Source organism: Danio rerio, chromosome 3, assembly GCF_049306965.1.
Source record: "Danio rerio strain Tuebingen ecotype United States chromosome 3, GRCz12tu, whole genome shotgun sequence".
In the NCBI taxonomy this organism is placed as follows: domain Eukaryota; kingdom Metazoa; phylum Chordata; class Actinopteri; order Cypriniformes; family Danionidae; genus Danio; species Danio rerio.
The window spans coordinates 23,354,229-23,370,606 of NC_133178.1; the positions used below are offsets into that span (position 1 = coordinate 23,354,229).

Below are 16,378 nucleotides of genomic sequence, written 5' to 3' on the forward strand. Positions count from 1 at the left end.
TAAATATCATGCTGATATTAGTTTGTTTTTTGTTTTTGTGATAAGTTTGATTTTATCAAGTCATTTGAAGCTAAAAAAACAGCGTGTCTTCATGATTGATCGTGAACTTCCGGAGCTTTGACAGGAGATTGAAGCTCTAACCAACTATTAGTTTTAGATTTGTGTGTTATTCAACACTTTTATTATTATTCTTTGGTGATGTTTGTTTTCGTAACATTAAATGTGGGCTTTATGTAAGGGATGAAGTACATTTCAGGTGGCTGTTCTCGAAGAATAATGCCTGACAGGCTTCTCGGCAGCCCGATGCAAATCAAAGGGCTGTTTTATTAGACTCAAGGGATTTACATTATCCCACTTATTACAAGGCTTCTTGCCACCTAACATAAAAAATTTGACAATAGACATTGTTCTGAACTGTAATAGTTTATTATTTCTTTGATTAAAGGAAAAGCTTACAGAAGCGAAAATGGCTGAACGGAGCATACACAAACCTACATATTATTCAGTCACAAAACACTCAAAAACAACAGCATGACTGACAAGCATATAGGATCTAAACATATTTGCTCACAGTAAAGATGATTCGAAGTACCCTGATGAGAATGTGCTGCTATCTCAGAATACTTCATAATGTTATGACAGAACAGTCAGTATCAAGTATTTCTGACAGCTGTATAATAAAAGTTTACTTATAAATGTTGTTATATAGGGTAACGTGCCTAATGTTAGCCACAACGGAAAATAAAGGCAGGTGATTGCAGGAATTAAAGCATGAAGCATGGAAAAATTGAATACTGGTTTGCTGTGCTCTCGAAGACAAACCTTTAGAAAATGCTTGTGATGTAGTGCTATCTGAATATGAAAAAAGGCGTGTCTAAAATCCATGGACATAAGCCAGTCCCTTGCAGGGTGAATTTTTTAACAAGGATCTGTTTTAGTGTTAAGACATTGCCTTATTACATGTATCATATTTTCCTTAGTTTGTGTTGCAATAGCCCTGCAGTGATTTATTAGGAAGTCTAATGTGCTGAAAGGCGTGGTTAGGAGGAGCACACAAAAGGCGAACAGATAAAGACGTGTAAGAAACTGTCTTTACTCGGTTTGTAAAGAATATCTATAAACAGACTACAAGTCAAGGACATAGTAAGTGTTGGAAACTCAGAAGTAAACAGACCAGCAGACTCTGGATGTAACTTCAAAAGGTGAGAATATTAGTATAGATACTGGTCATTTCTTTTACATTCATTTACATGTATTTTCTTATCTGTTTTTTTTTTAACCTGTCACTCAGATTCGAAAACCTAGGAAGCCACTTTCAGTTTTGATTCAGGGAAAGAGAAAGATGAAGATGCTAAGTTAACACCCCACCACGTACAGTGACTATTAAAGAGTAGATAAATAGATTATAATGTTACAGTTTTAACAACTGCATGTTATTAAATGCATGTATGAGTAAATGCATGCATGTATAGTTGTGTCAGCACACTTAATATTTTTCCAAACACTATAGCCAATATTTGAACCCATTGTGACTCATAAATATTAATTAAATAGCTTATGAATAATAAACAAAACGAAACATTCCTCCATGAGAAAGGTTTAATAAATGTTTTCTACAGGATATGGATGAAGAGTCTGAATCAGCATCTGAAGGTGAACTGACAAGTAGCACTGAATCTGACAGTCTGAGTGAGGGCAACAGAAAAAACAAAAGGAAAAGGGCATGGAGACAAACGGGTAAGCTAAAGATGTTCATTAAATTATAATAAAATATTAATGGAATCATGTCTCCAATACCTGACCTTTGTTTCAGTATCCAGTAATCTTACAAGAGAATCAAAGCTGAATGTCACATGTGGCGATAAAAAAGGCATCCTGAATCTGGAGAAGTATTATGACAGTAGGTGCAGATGCTAACATAATGCAGGCAATACAAGTCCATTCCAGTAGTGCTTAAATAAACTAAGTTGTGATCTTCAGTGCAGGAGTGTATCTTTAGTGAAGGCCGGTGGTTTACGCCTGGTGACTTTGAGAAGTTTGGAGGAGGAGAAAAAAGCAAGAAGTGGAAATACAGCATCCGATATAATGGACTTCCACTCCAGAAACTCATTGATGTGAGCTGAACATTTTCACTGCGAAGAGTTTTAAGTCATGCTTGCTTAAAAAAAAATTCTAATTGGCAAGATATCATCATTATTATTATTCAAATGCTTGAGTGCCTATTTATTTGAAACTATTATGGGATATATCTCTTTCGGTTCTTGTCTCTGTTGCACAGATCAACTCTGCTGAATTTCCACCTGTTGCTGACGAGCTCAGGAAAAGGAAGGTTAGACGCTGACAGGATGACTTGACATAAAATATTATATTGGTTGATATAAATGCAAGCTCTTTTTGTAACCACCTAGCACAGAAATGCTTAATTAGCTGCTTTCCAAATGGTGCACTAGGCACTTATGCAATATGTACTTATGCACTTACACACTCAACAGCATAGTAAATGAATGTAGCGTCGTTCAACATGGAACACTAATGGTAAGCGGAAATTCAGTTTCCCAGATGATGTTTGATGGTTGCCAAATTAGCGGAATAAATAATCAAACAACCAAATAATACCTGCTCTTTCTTGCCCAGATTTTTTGCATTCGTCTCTCACTGGCATACAGCATGTACTTGTTAAATTGATGTTAAAAAATTAAACGTGGGCCACGTAAGTGTGGCGTATCATGACCCACTTTTAAAATACTTTTTTTTTTTTTTTTTGAGTAAAGAAAAAAATTCTACCAATCAGGTGGCTTCGAGAAAAAGCACACCTATAGCACACCTAAAGCAAAACGCTTCATGGGTTTATAAAATTCATTACAGTCATGGCACACCAAGATATTTGGCCCAGTTCAGGCCCAGTCATGAGTTCTTAACTTGGCTGAGACTTGGTTCATATATGGTCCATGTTTGGCCCTTGTATGGAAGCCAAACTTGGTCCAGTCATGTACTGTAATTCACTGGGCATGCGGGCCAAGCAAAAACTGCTTGTGTGGGCCAGATTTGGGCCAGAGAATTTTTGCTATGTGGGTGTCATGACTAACCGCATTCACCATCTGGAGGCGCTATCATCACTCTCATAGGATAATTCTGCTTTCATAATCCAAAGTAAATAAAGTAATCCAACATGAGCGCCTGAAAGCTCCGCCCTGTCCGCTACTAACCAAAGCTGCGACTATTGAGTGCTTGAAGTGTCCAACATTCCACACTTCATTTTACTGGCTGAATAAGAGCATCATCCAGGTAATTAAAATGCACTTATTATTATTTTTTTTTTCAGATCGACTCTCCTGAATCCTCCCTTGTCACTTACAGACCTAGAAAAAGGAAGGTTAGATGCAGTGATATATAAAAAATCCTTATTGAGATTTATAGAAGTTTAAGCTACACAAAAGTATAAAGGTGCAGTAGGTGATCTGCCAAAATGCGAACTGTTTAGCATAATATCTTTGAAAACACAATCCCTCTTCTGCCGTCCAAAGCCACGCCTCCTGAAATCACGAACAGCCACCTTAAAGATGACAGCAGACAACCCACTAGATCATGTTATTCGCCAGTTTGAAAACTTTATAGTACTTTATAATACTGCATTTCCAAACAAAAAAACTGTTATATTTAGCACGTTTTCAGTTGTGTGGCAAACAAAACTTGTTATAATGTGCAATATTTCATGCTTGCAAGGATCGCTGGTCTCACTCTCTTACGTGCTTTGTCCTAAAGCGACTACTGTATGCTTAGTGTTTTTTCCAGCGGCTTGCCGATATTACACTTATTACTAATCCACACTTGCATGCTATTTCAGACCTAATATTCAGAGTAGCATGGTAAACAATATAGGGGCACGTCACAGGTTGTCATTGTTAAAAAATGAACCAAAGTGAATAAAAAACCAACTTCACCTCAGTAAAGCAGGCTAGGTTGAATAGCGCTTTTGACTCATGTTTTGTTGTTAAACTTGTTAAAAATCTACATCATTGATGCTGTAAAAGTTCCCTTTTGAAATTGAAAAAAGTCACATTAATCGTTCGCTGGAAGATTTCAGTGGCTGAACAACACTTCTGTGCATATAACCCATTCGTAACAAAAAAAAAAAACATACATAAGCCTTGCGTGACTGAAAGAGATTAAAAATATAAAGTTACCTGTCTAAAAGAAATACTTCAGCCATGGTGTCGTCCTTTTTCCAGAGTGCAAAAGTAACTCCAATAATAATTTAGCATTTGTTTTTACCGCTGTCACTCTCTCTCTCTCGTGTCCATGTGAACGCAGGCCAGGTGCAAGTGCAAATTGGACTGTGAAGAGACTTTCAACCAGCACAACAAAAAATGTTTCTGAAGACAATCGCCTACTGCACCTTTAAACTAAATTTAATGTTTGTGAAAGGTTTACCGCTTTCTCCTAATTGTATCTCATGCATCTCCTCTGTTGTTTATAGTGCAAACAACAACGGTACTCCAGCTCTGGTCAGTACAATAATAATCTCTGACCAGACAATAAGCTCATCATTATAACCACTGTGTATAAGATATATGTCAGTGTTTTTTGAGTGTTGAAACATTTGTTGTAGAATCAGAGAGGACAAAAAGTGATGGTGAAGATGATGACAGTGACAACAGTGTTCTTAATGTTTTTGACTTTGGTGATGATGATGATGATGGCATTGAAAGGTCACTGGATGTTACCTGCGGTTCTGCCTCTGTGTCAGACTCTGACTCTTGTGTCCTACACAAACGACGTTTTGCCAGAGGTTTGTGAGCGATCACCATTGGTGTCATAATATGATTTTTTTATATATACAGCTGAAGTCAAAATTATTAGCCCCTCCCTGTTTATTTTTTATTTTTTTCAAAATTCTGATTAAGAGAGTTTTTTAACACATTTCTAAACAATAGTTGTAATATGTTTATCTTATTTTACAATGTTCATTGAGATTCACTTGCTATGTCTTTCTGAATAAAAATTGGTCAATTTTTTTTATCCCTCATTCTGTCACTCTGAAAAGATGTCAGTACATGGCTTACATCACTATTATGATTGGCTGTCATCATTGCATGAAAATAGTTCAGTGCATCCAGCTATTACATGTGAATGTTTCAGAAATCCTGAGCAACAGTATAGTAAGATCTACACTGCAAAACAAAGGCTTTTCGTACTTTAAAAAACAAATTTTTTCTTGTTTATAGTCCAAATATCGAAATATTCTTAAATCAAGATGCACTTTCTAGACAAGCAGAAACTATTGTTTTGTTTTAAGGAATAATATGCCAAAATTAAGTGTGTTTTTCCTTAAAACGTGCAAAATTATCTGCCAATGTGGTAAGCAAAATAATCTTGTTTTTTGCCTTTGACATGAGATTATTTTCCTTACCCTATTGGCAGATTATTTTGCTGGTCTCACTTAATTTTTACATACAAAAAAATAATTTTGACAACTTTTTGCTTGTCTAGAAAATGTTTTTTATTTAAGATTTTTTTTTACATATTTGGATTAAAAATGTATGTATCTAAATGAAGAAAAGCAACAATAAATTTTTATTTATTTATAAGTATTTATTTATATGTTACTTTCTGTGAATTTCTGTTTAGATATATTATGTGTTAAACCACAATTTTGTTGTAAGCAAATATTTTAATTATAAATGGGCTTTTGAAGAATGTAAAATGTAAAAGAATGTAAAATTTTCGTTTTGGCTTTTAAAATAGAGCCCTACAAACAGACAAAACTACCAAAGTATGACTCGCAAGAAAAGTATAATTCATTTGAACCATAAAGGTGGTTAGGGTGGGAGTGCCTGTATTTTGGCGGGCATCATACTTGTCACGATTTCACTTTCACTTTGCTCAGCTAATCGGTTGTATAGGCAAACTGCGTTGATTCTTTCACAAAATAGCACTTTGTAAAACGGACTTTCTTGATTCACCGGGGATCATTTATAGTCGTTACTCGTTAGTATTGTTTTTCGGTAAGTGAGCTCTCACCACATGATTTCAGTAGATATTTGTATTGATATTTTTTAGAGTTAAGCGTTTAGTTGAAACCATGGTGCACAATTTGTGCGAAATATACATGTAGAATAGTTGAGTAAAGTGATAAAGGTAATTTACTGTTTAAAAGTGTGTGCGTTTGTTAGTTTTATGAGCACAATAAAAACGTATCTACTGTAGATCACGTGGACTTTTGCAAACCGCTATTTCAGATCGCAGATCAGTTTAAGTTATTCTTCAGTGTTGCAGTTATCTTTCCCTTATGAAATAGCAGGAGAATATTAGTAGCCTACATGTCAGTAAGTTTGTATTGATACACGTGTTTATAAAAATATATTATTTGAAATGTTCGTGTGGAAATGGCTTAGCTTTTTGCAAGATTGTTTGAACTGAACTGAATTAAAAAATTTTCGAGTTAGTTATTTCAAGGAAACTTTGAAAATAAATCTCATTTGGTGTATGTGTTATTCACTTGATGTTTATTTTCATCATTGTTGTTTAATCAAATTCTTTTTGAACTGAAAGTGTTTATAAATGAAAGAATGCCATTGAAGTCATTGAATTTATATCAGTTTTGGTTGCAAAACCTCTCCAGCCTCACCATACAAATATCTATAACTGACTAACAAAAAGTGCATCCTGTAATAACTGAAAAATCCTAACTGCATACGTTCTTACAATGAGCTGACAGATTGTTTAGTCAGTGTAAATGTGTTGAAAAGACATATATACATCTTTTTACAACCATAAAATTGACGTCTCTCTCTCGTTTTGAACCAGTAATTTATTCAGAGAGCAGCATGGAATCTGACAGCGATAGCTATGATGAAATGGAAGGTGGACGAAGGAAAATGCCTGAACGATTGTGCAAAAAGGGACCTGCCAAGGGTAATTGAGCTCTCCAAATTATATAAAAACAATTATTGTATATTACATGACAATTTTAGAAAGGATTTTTAAAAGAGTCTGACTGTGTACATCATGTGCAGTGGAGATTGAAACTAGCAAACAGTACAGTTTCCAAAGTTTTGGTCACTGCTTAGTGCTATTTGAACATATATAACAGGAGTTCCCTCAGAAAACCTTTCTGCATCCACATGGAAATGAGACAGCTGAGTTAAAACTGTAATTTATATGCCACACCTCTATGTAGCACTGTAAACAAACACAGCTAAAGGATACACTGAAATTGCTAAGAAAAACAATGCAATGAGCATGCACGTGAAGTCCTTTAGCATGCTTATACAGACAAAAAAAAAAAAAACGGAATACACAAATTTGAAGCTTGTAACATTGACTTCCATAGTATTTTTTTTCTGCTATAAAAGTCAATGGTTACAGGTTTACAGTTTTCTTCAAAATATATTTTTAAGAACAATAGAATAACAGGTATAAGCAGTATATTGTAGTGGATTCTGGTGCATGTAAACGTCTTTGCACACTGAGTTTGACTTTTTATTTTTGGCATTTTTTATATTCATTGTCCTAAAATTTATATAAGCACTTGTAATGTGTTTTAATGGTTTTGATGTTTTCCCAGAGATGGGTTGCAGCTGGAAGGGCATCCGCTGCGTAAAAACTTGCTGGATAAGTTGGCGGTTCATTCTGCTGTGTCGACCCCGGACTAATAAAGGGACTATAGCCGACAAGAAAATGAATGAATGAATGGTTTTGTTGTAATAATGCTAATAAACTCAGTAGCGCCCGCAGCATTTAAAATGGCATATGTGCAAGCTGCCATTTTTGTAGTTTCCGGATGTATTGTGAGGGGTTATTCCCCCTCCTTCTGGCCTCGTGGCGCTGTGACTTCATTGTTTTCAAAAATAACTTTTGCCTTTTGTGCAGGGCTACATAATTGTTGGCATTTTGAGATTTCTATTCAAAATGTTTGTTTCATTGCACCAACAATTTTGGTGTTGTGAGGATGAAAATGGTAGTACATTGCTGTGTGGATGGGGTTTAACTGTCCAGTTTTCACTGACTTTGCAAGATGGTTAAAAAACAAAACCTGTTGGCAACATTTTATTGTGCCTTCTCCTGAAAATAATTGTGTTCCTTAATGTTGGGCAGCCAATCAGAATAAAGCATCCAACAGCCTGTTGATAGTAAAATAAATGGCTATAAAATGTAATACACCATAACCAAAATGGCTTGCTATAATGCCTGACACTTTTTAAGAAAGTTTTTACAATGACAACTGACAGTGTTTATTGTAAATGTGTAAGACATTTTCTTATCGTTTCACAATCACAGAAGTGTCGTTCCTGTCTGGGTTTGAATCAGAAATTTGTCCAGACAGCAGCATGGCATCTGACAGTGAGAATTATGAAAAATATGAAGAAAGGGAAGATGAAAGAAGCAAAGTGGCAGATCGATTGAGCAAGAAGGGACCATCTAGAGGTAACCAAAGTCTCTGAGCAAGCTCTTCAAATTGCATAAGCTTTTACAGCTAAGAGTCCTAATCTAATCCCTTATGGAAAATCTCTGGGCAATTCTCTGCTATAACATGTATATCCCTTATGTTTGGTTGTGAACTCTTGAACCTTTGTTTCAGACTACAGGCCGAACCATAAAAGAGCTAAAAACCAACTTCCTGTCACTTGTGGGGAAAAGGAAGGCATCCTGTGTTTGCGCAAATATAATAATGGTAGGTGACAAACTTGTTACAGGATACATGTGTGTTTAATATATCAGTGCCAGAAAACAACAACAGGTGGAACAACCACATGTTCAGTGGTTGAATGAATTACAGCTGTATTTCTGTCTTCAGTGCAGCCATGCATCTTAAGTGAGGGCCAGTGGTTCACGCCCTCTGAGTTTGAGAGGTTTGGAAAGAAGGAGAGGAACAAAAAGTGGAAGATCAGCATCTTTTATCATAAAATTCCACTTCAGACATTCATAGAGGTGAATAGAACTGTTTCGTTACTAATCAGTACTACCCTTTATTAATCCTGTACAGTTATGGTCAAAAGCATTGACAATGACTTAAACTTTGTGTTTTGCTTAAGCTAAATGTTGTGCATAAAGATCAAATGTATTTTAAATAATTACAAAAATAACTTAATTGACCAAAAAAGAGAACTAGAAGTTTCTCTGTTTCTTAGCTCTGACACAAAATGACCAGGTAATAACATTTCACTGATTGTGTCAGTAGCTGGTGAAAGTGTGTACTGTAATGAGTGCTAGTCAGCATCATGGGCGTAGCTAGGTCTATTTTAGGGGGGCTGTAGCCCCCCTGTATTTCTATTCAGCCCCCCTAAACTTTTCCGATTAGCTCAAACTATAGATCAAATTATCGCCTCGGTCCCCTTTAAATTTGATATGAAGACGGCGGCAGAATTCGGCTCATCTGCGTCTTTCGCTTTTCATTTGATCAGCAAACCACAGCTGTGCAGAGCGAGAGAACAACGTGCATGTTTATCGATAAATTGTTATAATATTTGCTTATTTGCAGTTCTTTGCTATGGATACACTTATCACTCGTACCCCAATGTCAGATAGGAGCAATCCAGTTTCCTCAGTGCTCATCTCATAAGCTCACAGCTGTTTCCTCCAGTGAAAATGTAACTCTTAACGAACATTTTACTATTTTTATTTCAAAACGAACTACCATCATAAAGCACATTGCAGTGCATGTGGCATTATCTATACCACAGTCATGCACAGAAAGTATTAAACACAGTGACATAAGCACTTAGTGAATGTACTCATTTTAACTGTCAGAGATAGACCCTGACAGAGATAGAAACATCATGTGGTATTATTTTAATATTATGATTCAGTTCGTGAAATATGTGAATTAGTTAAAATATATATATTTATGTATGCCATTTACTTAGAAAAGTGGCAGTTTATTTTTTAAATACATGGAAACAAAAATTGTACTTCAACATGTAAGTGGCTTTTACTACAGTGAACTGAGTTCTGAATGAGCCAAATAGGGTCAACAACCCTAATGACAATGCACATCTATACAATACAGTGAAATACTGCTAGTTTATAGTTTAGCATGCAACCCTACCATATTAGTTAAACATTTTTAAGTGTATTACTATAAATTATTACTAAATAATTAATTTTTTCTCATAAAGGGCTGTGCCCCCCTAAAATGAAAATCTTAAAATCGCCCCTGGTCAGCTTAGATATTTACATGAAATGACGCCTACCCTTTTGTTGTCTGTTGGAAGGAATGCATCAAGATAGCCACCATTTTAGTACAGAGTAGCGCTCCTTTGAAATGAATGCACCAAGGTGCAGTGGAGGACTGGCCATCCAGAGCCACCATATATATATATATATATATACACACGCACACACACACACACACACACACACACACACACACACACACACACACACACACAATTGAAGTCAGATTTATTAGTACCCCTGTTTATTTTTTACCCAATTTCTGTTTAACGGAGAAAATATTTTTTTCAACACATTTCTAAACATAATAGTTTTAATAACTCATCTCTAATAACGGATTTATTTTATCTTTGCCATGATGACAGTAATTAATATTTGACTAGATATTTGCAAGACACTTTTATACAGCTTAAAGTTACATTTAAAGGCTTAACTAGGTTAATTAGGTTAACTAGGCAGGTTAGGGTAATTAGGCAAGTTATTGTATAATGATGGTTTGTTATGTAGACTATCGGAAAAAAATGTAGCTTAAAGGGGCTAATAATTTAAAAATGGTTTTTAAAAAATTTGAAATTGTCTTTATTCTTGCCAAAATATAACAAACAAGACCTTTTCCAGAAGAAAAAATATTATCAGACATACTGAATTTATTTTTTTTCGCTCTATTAAAAATAATTTGGAAAAATGTTTAAAAAAGAAAAACAAATCAAAGGGGGGGCGGGGGGGTAATAATTCTGACTTCAACTGTATATCTACAGTATCGTGAGTTTTCCCAGTTGTCAGTATGCAATTTTTTTTTTTTTTAATTATGAAAATTATATTTTTACATAACTTTTCTCCATCAATAGATAAGTGACTGCATGGGCATTGCCGACAAAGAGCATGAGTTTGTGTTCCTGGAAATTTATAATCCTCCGACCTAGTTAAATTTGATCAAATCCGTGTCCTGAAACACACCCCCTCTCCCGCTTTCACTTCTCATTCTAACTGAGGGAGCGATTCGTTTGTGAATGAATCTCTTTTATGAACGACTTGTTCACTTACAAAACAATAATGCATGTTTTTGGCACCGCAGCATCTTGTTGTCACCTTTCATTTACATTGTTTGCTTATTTAATGTAACAAAACTAGCATAAGCCTAGAAATTATTGCGAGTTGGTGCTACTTACGGTTAATGCAGTAAGTGACTGTATTATTATCAATAACGTTACTTGTTGAGCACAAAAGTTCATAACATACAAAAACGTAAAAAACAAAGTCTTACCTATGAAATGTTCTGCCTTTATGCTTTTGTTTTCTTTGTTTGCATATATATATATATATATATATATATATATATATATATATATATATATATATATATATATATATAATGATAAGAAGGGGGAAGAAGAGCTTCCAATAACTGTTAGCCATTGTTGCCTCCTAAGACACATGCAACCATCAACACTGCAATCAAAATGGCCTTGTATGCAAAGATTTTGCAGCTGCACCATTTCATAAGTCAAGAGTCATGATGAAGTGGCTTAAAGGTCATTACATTGAAAATTTGAATCTGTGTATCTGTAATCCTGGTGGTGCTCAGTGGTAGATCGGATATGCGGCTGGCCGGAAGTGCGATATGCACATCACTATAACAGCATTTTTTATGACGCTGTATAACAAGAATGAATATTTTTACAGTACTGTGATGGTTGGGTTTAGGGTTGGGGTGGGGGTAGGTGTTAAAGACACAACTTATTGGGTAATTTAATAGATAGCATGAATAATACTCAGTACAACTACAGTTTTTACATTACTGTGATGGGTTTAGGGTTGGGATGGGAGTAGACGTTAATAAAATACAATAAATGGGAAATTTAATAAATAATATAAACAATTCTCATTACCTTCTGCAACCATATCCGATCTAGCAACAACCCTGCTCAGTGGTGATATTCACAAGAATTGTGTATTATTTTTTCTGGTGATGAATACTTTAAGAAAATCAACTGAAATGCTAAGCAGAAGCAACACTCAGGAATCTATCATACACCAGGCAATTGTTGTTTAATGTTGTGTGCCAATTTGTTTAAATAGTGAATTGATTTACACCCATTTGTGTGCCCCTAGGCTGTGTGGAAAGAAGTGTGTTCAGGCACATTCTTTAAACATTGCTATTTTGAGCCAGTTTAAATAGACTTCAGCATTGACCAACTAAATCTTAGTCTAAAGTCAGTGGTGCTATATGAGTGCTTGGTGTTTAAAAAATGCATTAGTAATAGACAAGTATTGGTGGGTGCACAACTCACATACACTCTGCTTACATACAAAGGGAAGCAGAGCAGCACACATACTGTGCATTCCCAATTTTTACAAATGAAAGGTATACATTATACAGAGATCAACATTAGAAGTGGATCATCACCTTTCCTCGAAATTGTCCTAAAATTTGTCCAGCACAAATATTAGAATAAAATATTTTAGAAGTTGTCCCCATTCTTTTTCATTAAAAAAAAACATTTCTGATTCACTTCGGATATTGACTACTGTAAAAAAAATTGCATTGACTTTGTCTTATAGATGGTCTCCTAACATGCTTTAACCTCATATAAATGGTTTGTGGTAATGGTTCATCATAGCAGGAGCAGAATAAAAGGGAATGATGAGACTCTTTTATACCATACACTTGGTGCACTCACCATTTTATCCATCATTACACTAGCAAAAGTGTTTTTGGACACTGCATGCTTGTGCGCTTCAGATCATTTGCTAGTTCAAATTGTGCTTGATATTACATTCAAAACTGTCTAAATTAGAAGCTAAACACTTTTTTTTTCTAATCTTAGGATGGGCTTCTTTCATCTCAACAGTTTCATCACAAGAAAAGCCGGGTTCAGACTGAAAATGAACAGGTTTGCTCACAAAAATGTTCCAAATTATGGTTGGTACGAACTTTGAGAAATAGCAGGTAGTTTTTGCACAAATTGAATGCTGATAATGGCGAGTTTTGAAAAAAAATAAAGGATTCTGAATCATTGAATTTACGTGGATCAGAATGCTGGCTAATGCAGAGTTCACAATGTCATTCCATTCCATGATGACTGTACATTTTGAGAAACATACAGTAAATTTAATCAGCTCATTGTATATTTTCATTCAAGCTGCTTACAGAATATATTTTCTGTCATGGACATGCCTGCATTTTTCTGTTTTTACAGGGCGGGAGAGAGCTGTCCTCCTCTGACTCTGGTCAGTATTTCAGTAACCATTTAAAAAGAACATGCACTCATTAACAAAGATGTGTAATGTGAATCAAATATATATTAAAGGGATAGTTCACGCAAAATAAATAAATAAATTGCTGCTAATTTATTTATCTTCAGGACATTCTAGATTATGGTTATTATTGTTTTTTCTCCAGCAGAATTTAGAAGTAAATGTTGCCTCTTTTTTTTCACTTTTAAATGTTCAGATAAATGCTCAGTAAGTCAAGTATTAGAAAAGCCATTCAAGAAAGATTCCCTGATTGAGGAGTCCAATAGACACAGAAATGTAATTGTTTTGAATCAGGAACTTGTTCTTAAAGTTAGTGGTTCTAAAAATCATAACATTAACCTTTACATTAAAAATTATTCTGGCAGATTTGATTTAATCAAAGCTTGGACATGTAGAAACAATGTAGCATGCTCTGATACAGTGGGAATGCTCCAATATTCCTAATGTTGTATAATGTACATTAATGCATAAGCGCTTTCATTTTTTTCTAGATAATATACAGTATATGAATATTTGTAAACGGTAACCACACAAAATGTTTAGCTGCAAAATGTTTTTAAATATGATTTAAAAAAGATTATTGTATGTACATAAATTTGCACATCATCATCATAATTTGTCTGTCTTTTAATTGTAGCTTGATATGAGTTTTAATATTAGAATATACACTTACTGACCTTTTTACTGGTTACACCTGTCCAGCTTCTAGTTGACAAATTTCTAATCAGCCAATCACATGGCAGCAACTTAATGCATTTAGACATGCAGACATGGTCAAGACAATCTGCTGCAGTTTAAACTAAGCATCAGAATGGGGAAGAAATGTGAATTAAGTGACTTTGAATATGGCATGGTTGTTAGTGCCAGATGGGCTGGTCTGAGTATTTCAGAAACTGCTGATCTACTAGGATTTTCACGCACAACCATCTCTAGGGTTTACAGGGAATGGTCCGAAAAATCCTGCCTTGTATCAACGATTCATTCTAGTGGTGATGGTGTAATGTGTGAGGGATCATTTTTTGGCACACTTTGGGCCCATTAGTACCAAATGAACAGTGTGTCAACACCACAGCCAACCTGAGTATTGTTGCTGACCATGTCCATCCCTTTATGACCACAGTGTACCCATCCTCTGATGGCTCCCTCCAGGCAGAATAATGCGCCATGTCATAAATCGGCAATCATCTCAGACTGGTTTCTTTAACATGACAATGAGTTCACTGTCCTCAAATGGCCTCCACAGTCACCAGGTTCAATCCAATAAAGCAACTTTTGGATGTGGTTGAACGAGAGCATCATGGATGTTGCATGATGCTATTATGTCAACATGGACCAAAATCTCTGAGGAATATTTCCATTACCTTGTTGAATCTATGCCACAAAGGATAAAGGCTGTTCTGAAGGCAAAATGGGGTCCAACTCGGTACTAGTAAGGTGTACCTAATAAAGTGGCCGGTGAATGTGTATTCAGTAGCAACTTGTACCAAAAATTGTTTAAGTGAAGTGTGTGCCAGAACAGGGGGAAAAATTGGCGATGGTGACTGATGTAATTAATCTGCAATTCATTAGTAATTTTTTAAGTAAAACATACCAAAATTAAATCAAATGAATGTCATATTTTCTCTTTATTTTTCCTCAAAACAAAGATTCTGAACACTCCACTGATGCTCCAGAGCCTGCTGGATCTTCTGACATAGAGGAGGCTGATCAGACTAGTGAAGAACAAGAAGCAGCAGCAGCAGATCCAATGAGTGAATGCCAGAACCCTATAGATTTACAAGAGACTCCAAAAACAGACCAGATGCAGTTAATTGAACTTCTGGCTAAACGGTTTAATACTATGAACAATGCCCTAAAATCAGTAGATTCGTCTATAAAGACGTTTATGAAAAAATAAATTTAAGACATTTCTGTTCCGTTCCATACGTAGTATGCATTTTTTTCAAGCTCCTAGTTGTATAAACGCGAATGCTTATGTTACTGCTGTTGCTTGTGTCCTGACTTCACTTACTGTTTGTTTCCTGGAGTCTGGTAGGTTTGCCTGAACCATCAAGCTTTATTGTTTTAATTTCATTTTCTATCTTGTTTAGTTTGTCTTTATTATACTTTATTTGTATTTTTTTTCTTTGTGTTTATGTTTGTTAAGTTAACGTTGAATATTTGTTGGAGAATGGGTTTTTTGATTCTTTATTTGTTCTTGTTTAGTTATGTGTTTTATTATAATAAATGTATTTGTTTTGCTGAAATTGGATTCACATGTCCTCTTTATGATGTGTTTCCCTTGTGAATTTAAATTTAATAACTGTTCATAAAAATTGATTGACATTGGATATATCACCCAAAATAAAAAAGGTTCTGTTACTCGCCTTCACTTGTTCCAATTCTGTTTTACTTACTTTTTTCTTTTGAACACATACGGGGATCTGTTGAACATGTAACCGTTGACTTCATTAGTATTTATTTGTTTTTCCTACTAAGGAGGTCGATGGTAATGTTGTCAGCTTTCTTCAAAATATCAGATTTTGTGTTCAACTGAAAAAAAGGAACTCATAAAGGTTGAGAGTGAGAAAATAGCAAGTAAATTTTCATTTTTAGGGTTAACTATCCCTTTAAACATTGGAATGCGCATAACCCCTAGCCCCGGTCCTCACAGTGAGGTCAGTAGCTCCACTGAATGCATTCTGTCTGACATGCTTATGCGTGATGTGTGTTTGTGTAATGAGTGAGGAGGTGTCAAGGAAATCACTACCCAAATGAAGGTATGCAGAATTAAAAGAGATTTAACTGGCTCTGAAAAGTCCAAAATTATATAATATCTTGTAAATGTGTATAGATGTATATGTTTATACAACAGTACTGTCTGGTTCTTGAATCTGATTGGCTGAAAGTCGTGTGATATTCTGCAATATCAGAACTCGTATAGGCCCAATCCCAATTCTACCCC

General features: G+C 35.2%; 1 protein-coding gene across 3 annotated transcripts; it reads left to right on the top strand.

Annotated features, from left to right (window-relative positions):
• The first annotated feature begins 68 nt into the window (after nucleotides 1–68).
• Nucleotides 69–15,801, top strand: zgc:171506. Of its 3 annotated transcripts, none has more exons than NM_001327812.1 (15): nucleotides 69–1,202; nucleotides 1,620–1,737; nucleotides 1,814–1,900; nucleotides 1,981–2,114; nucleotides 2,279–2,329; nucleotides 3,323–3,373; nucleotides 4,478–4,505; nucleotides 4,610–4,789; nucleotides 6,808–6,915; nucleotides 8,281–8,427; nucleotides 8,582–8,674; nucleotides 8,798–8,931; nucleotides 13,005–13,070; nucleotides 13,377–13,407; nucleotides 15,081–15,680. In NM_001327812.1, the coding sequence occupies exons 2-15, from the start codon at nucleotides 1,623–1,625 to the stop codon at nucleotides 15,329–15,331; spliced, it is 1,476 nt and encodes a 491-aa protein (NP_001314741.1). In that variant the 5' UTR covers nucleotides 69–1,202; nucleotides 1,620–1,622; the 3' UTR covers nucleotides 15,332–15,680. The 3 variants fall into 3 exon arrangements, with proteins under 3 accessions (NP_001314741.1, XP_073799718.1, NP_001107920.2); XM_073943617.1 differs by having other exon boundaries at nucleotides 1,101–1,202; nucleotides 1,292–1,737; nucleotides 15,081–15,801; NM_001114448.2 differs by lacking the exons at nucleotides 69–1,202; nucleotides 1,620–1,737; nucleotides 1,814–1,900; ... (3 more) ...; nucleotides 4,478–4,505; nucleotides 4,610–4,789 and adding an exon at nucleotides 5,890–6,005.
• Nucleotides 15,802–16,378: the final 577 nt, after the last annotated feature.

What these genes read in the sequence shown, in the direction of transcription:
- zgc:171506 (NM_001327812.1), top strand. Translation starts at nt 1,623, where the DNA reads ATGGATGAAGAGTCTGAATCAGCATCTGAAGGTGAACTGACAAGTAGC. An exon ending in ACAACGGTACTCCAGCTCTG is followed by an intron (nt 4,506 to 4,609) that starts GTCAGTACAATA and finishes CATTTGTTGTAG; the next exon opens with AATCAGAGAGGACAAAAAGT. An exon ending in TTCAGACTGAAAATGAACAG is followed by an intron (nt 13,071 to 13,376) that starts GTTTGCTCACAA and finishes CTGTTTTTACAG; the next exon opens with GGCGGGAGAGAGCTGTCCTC.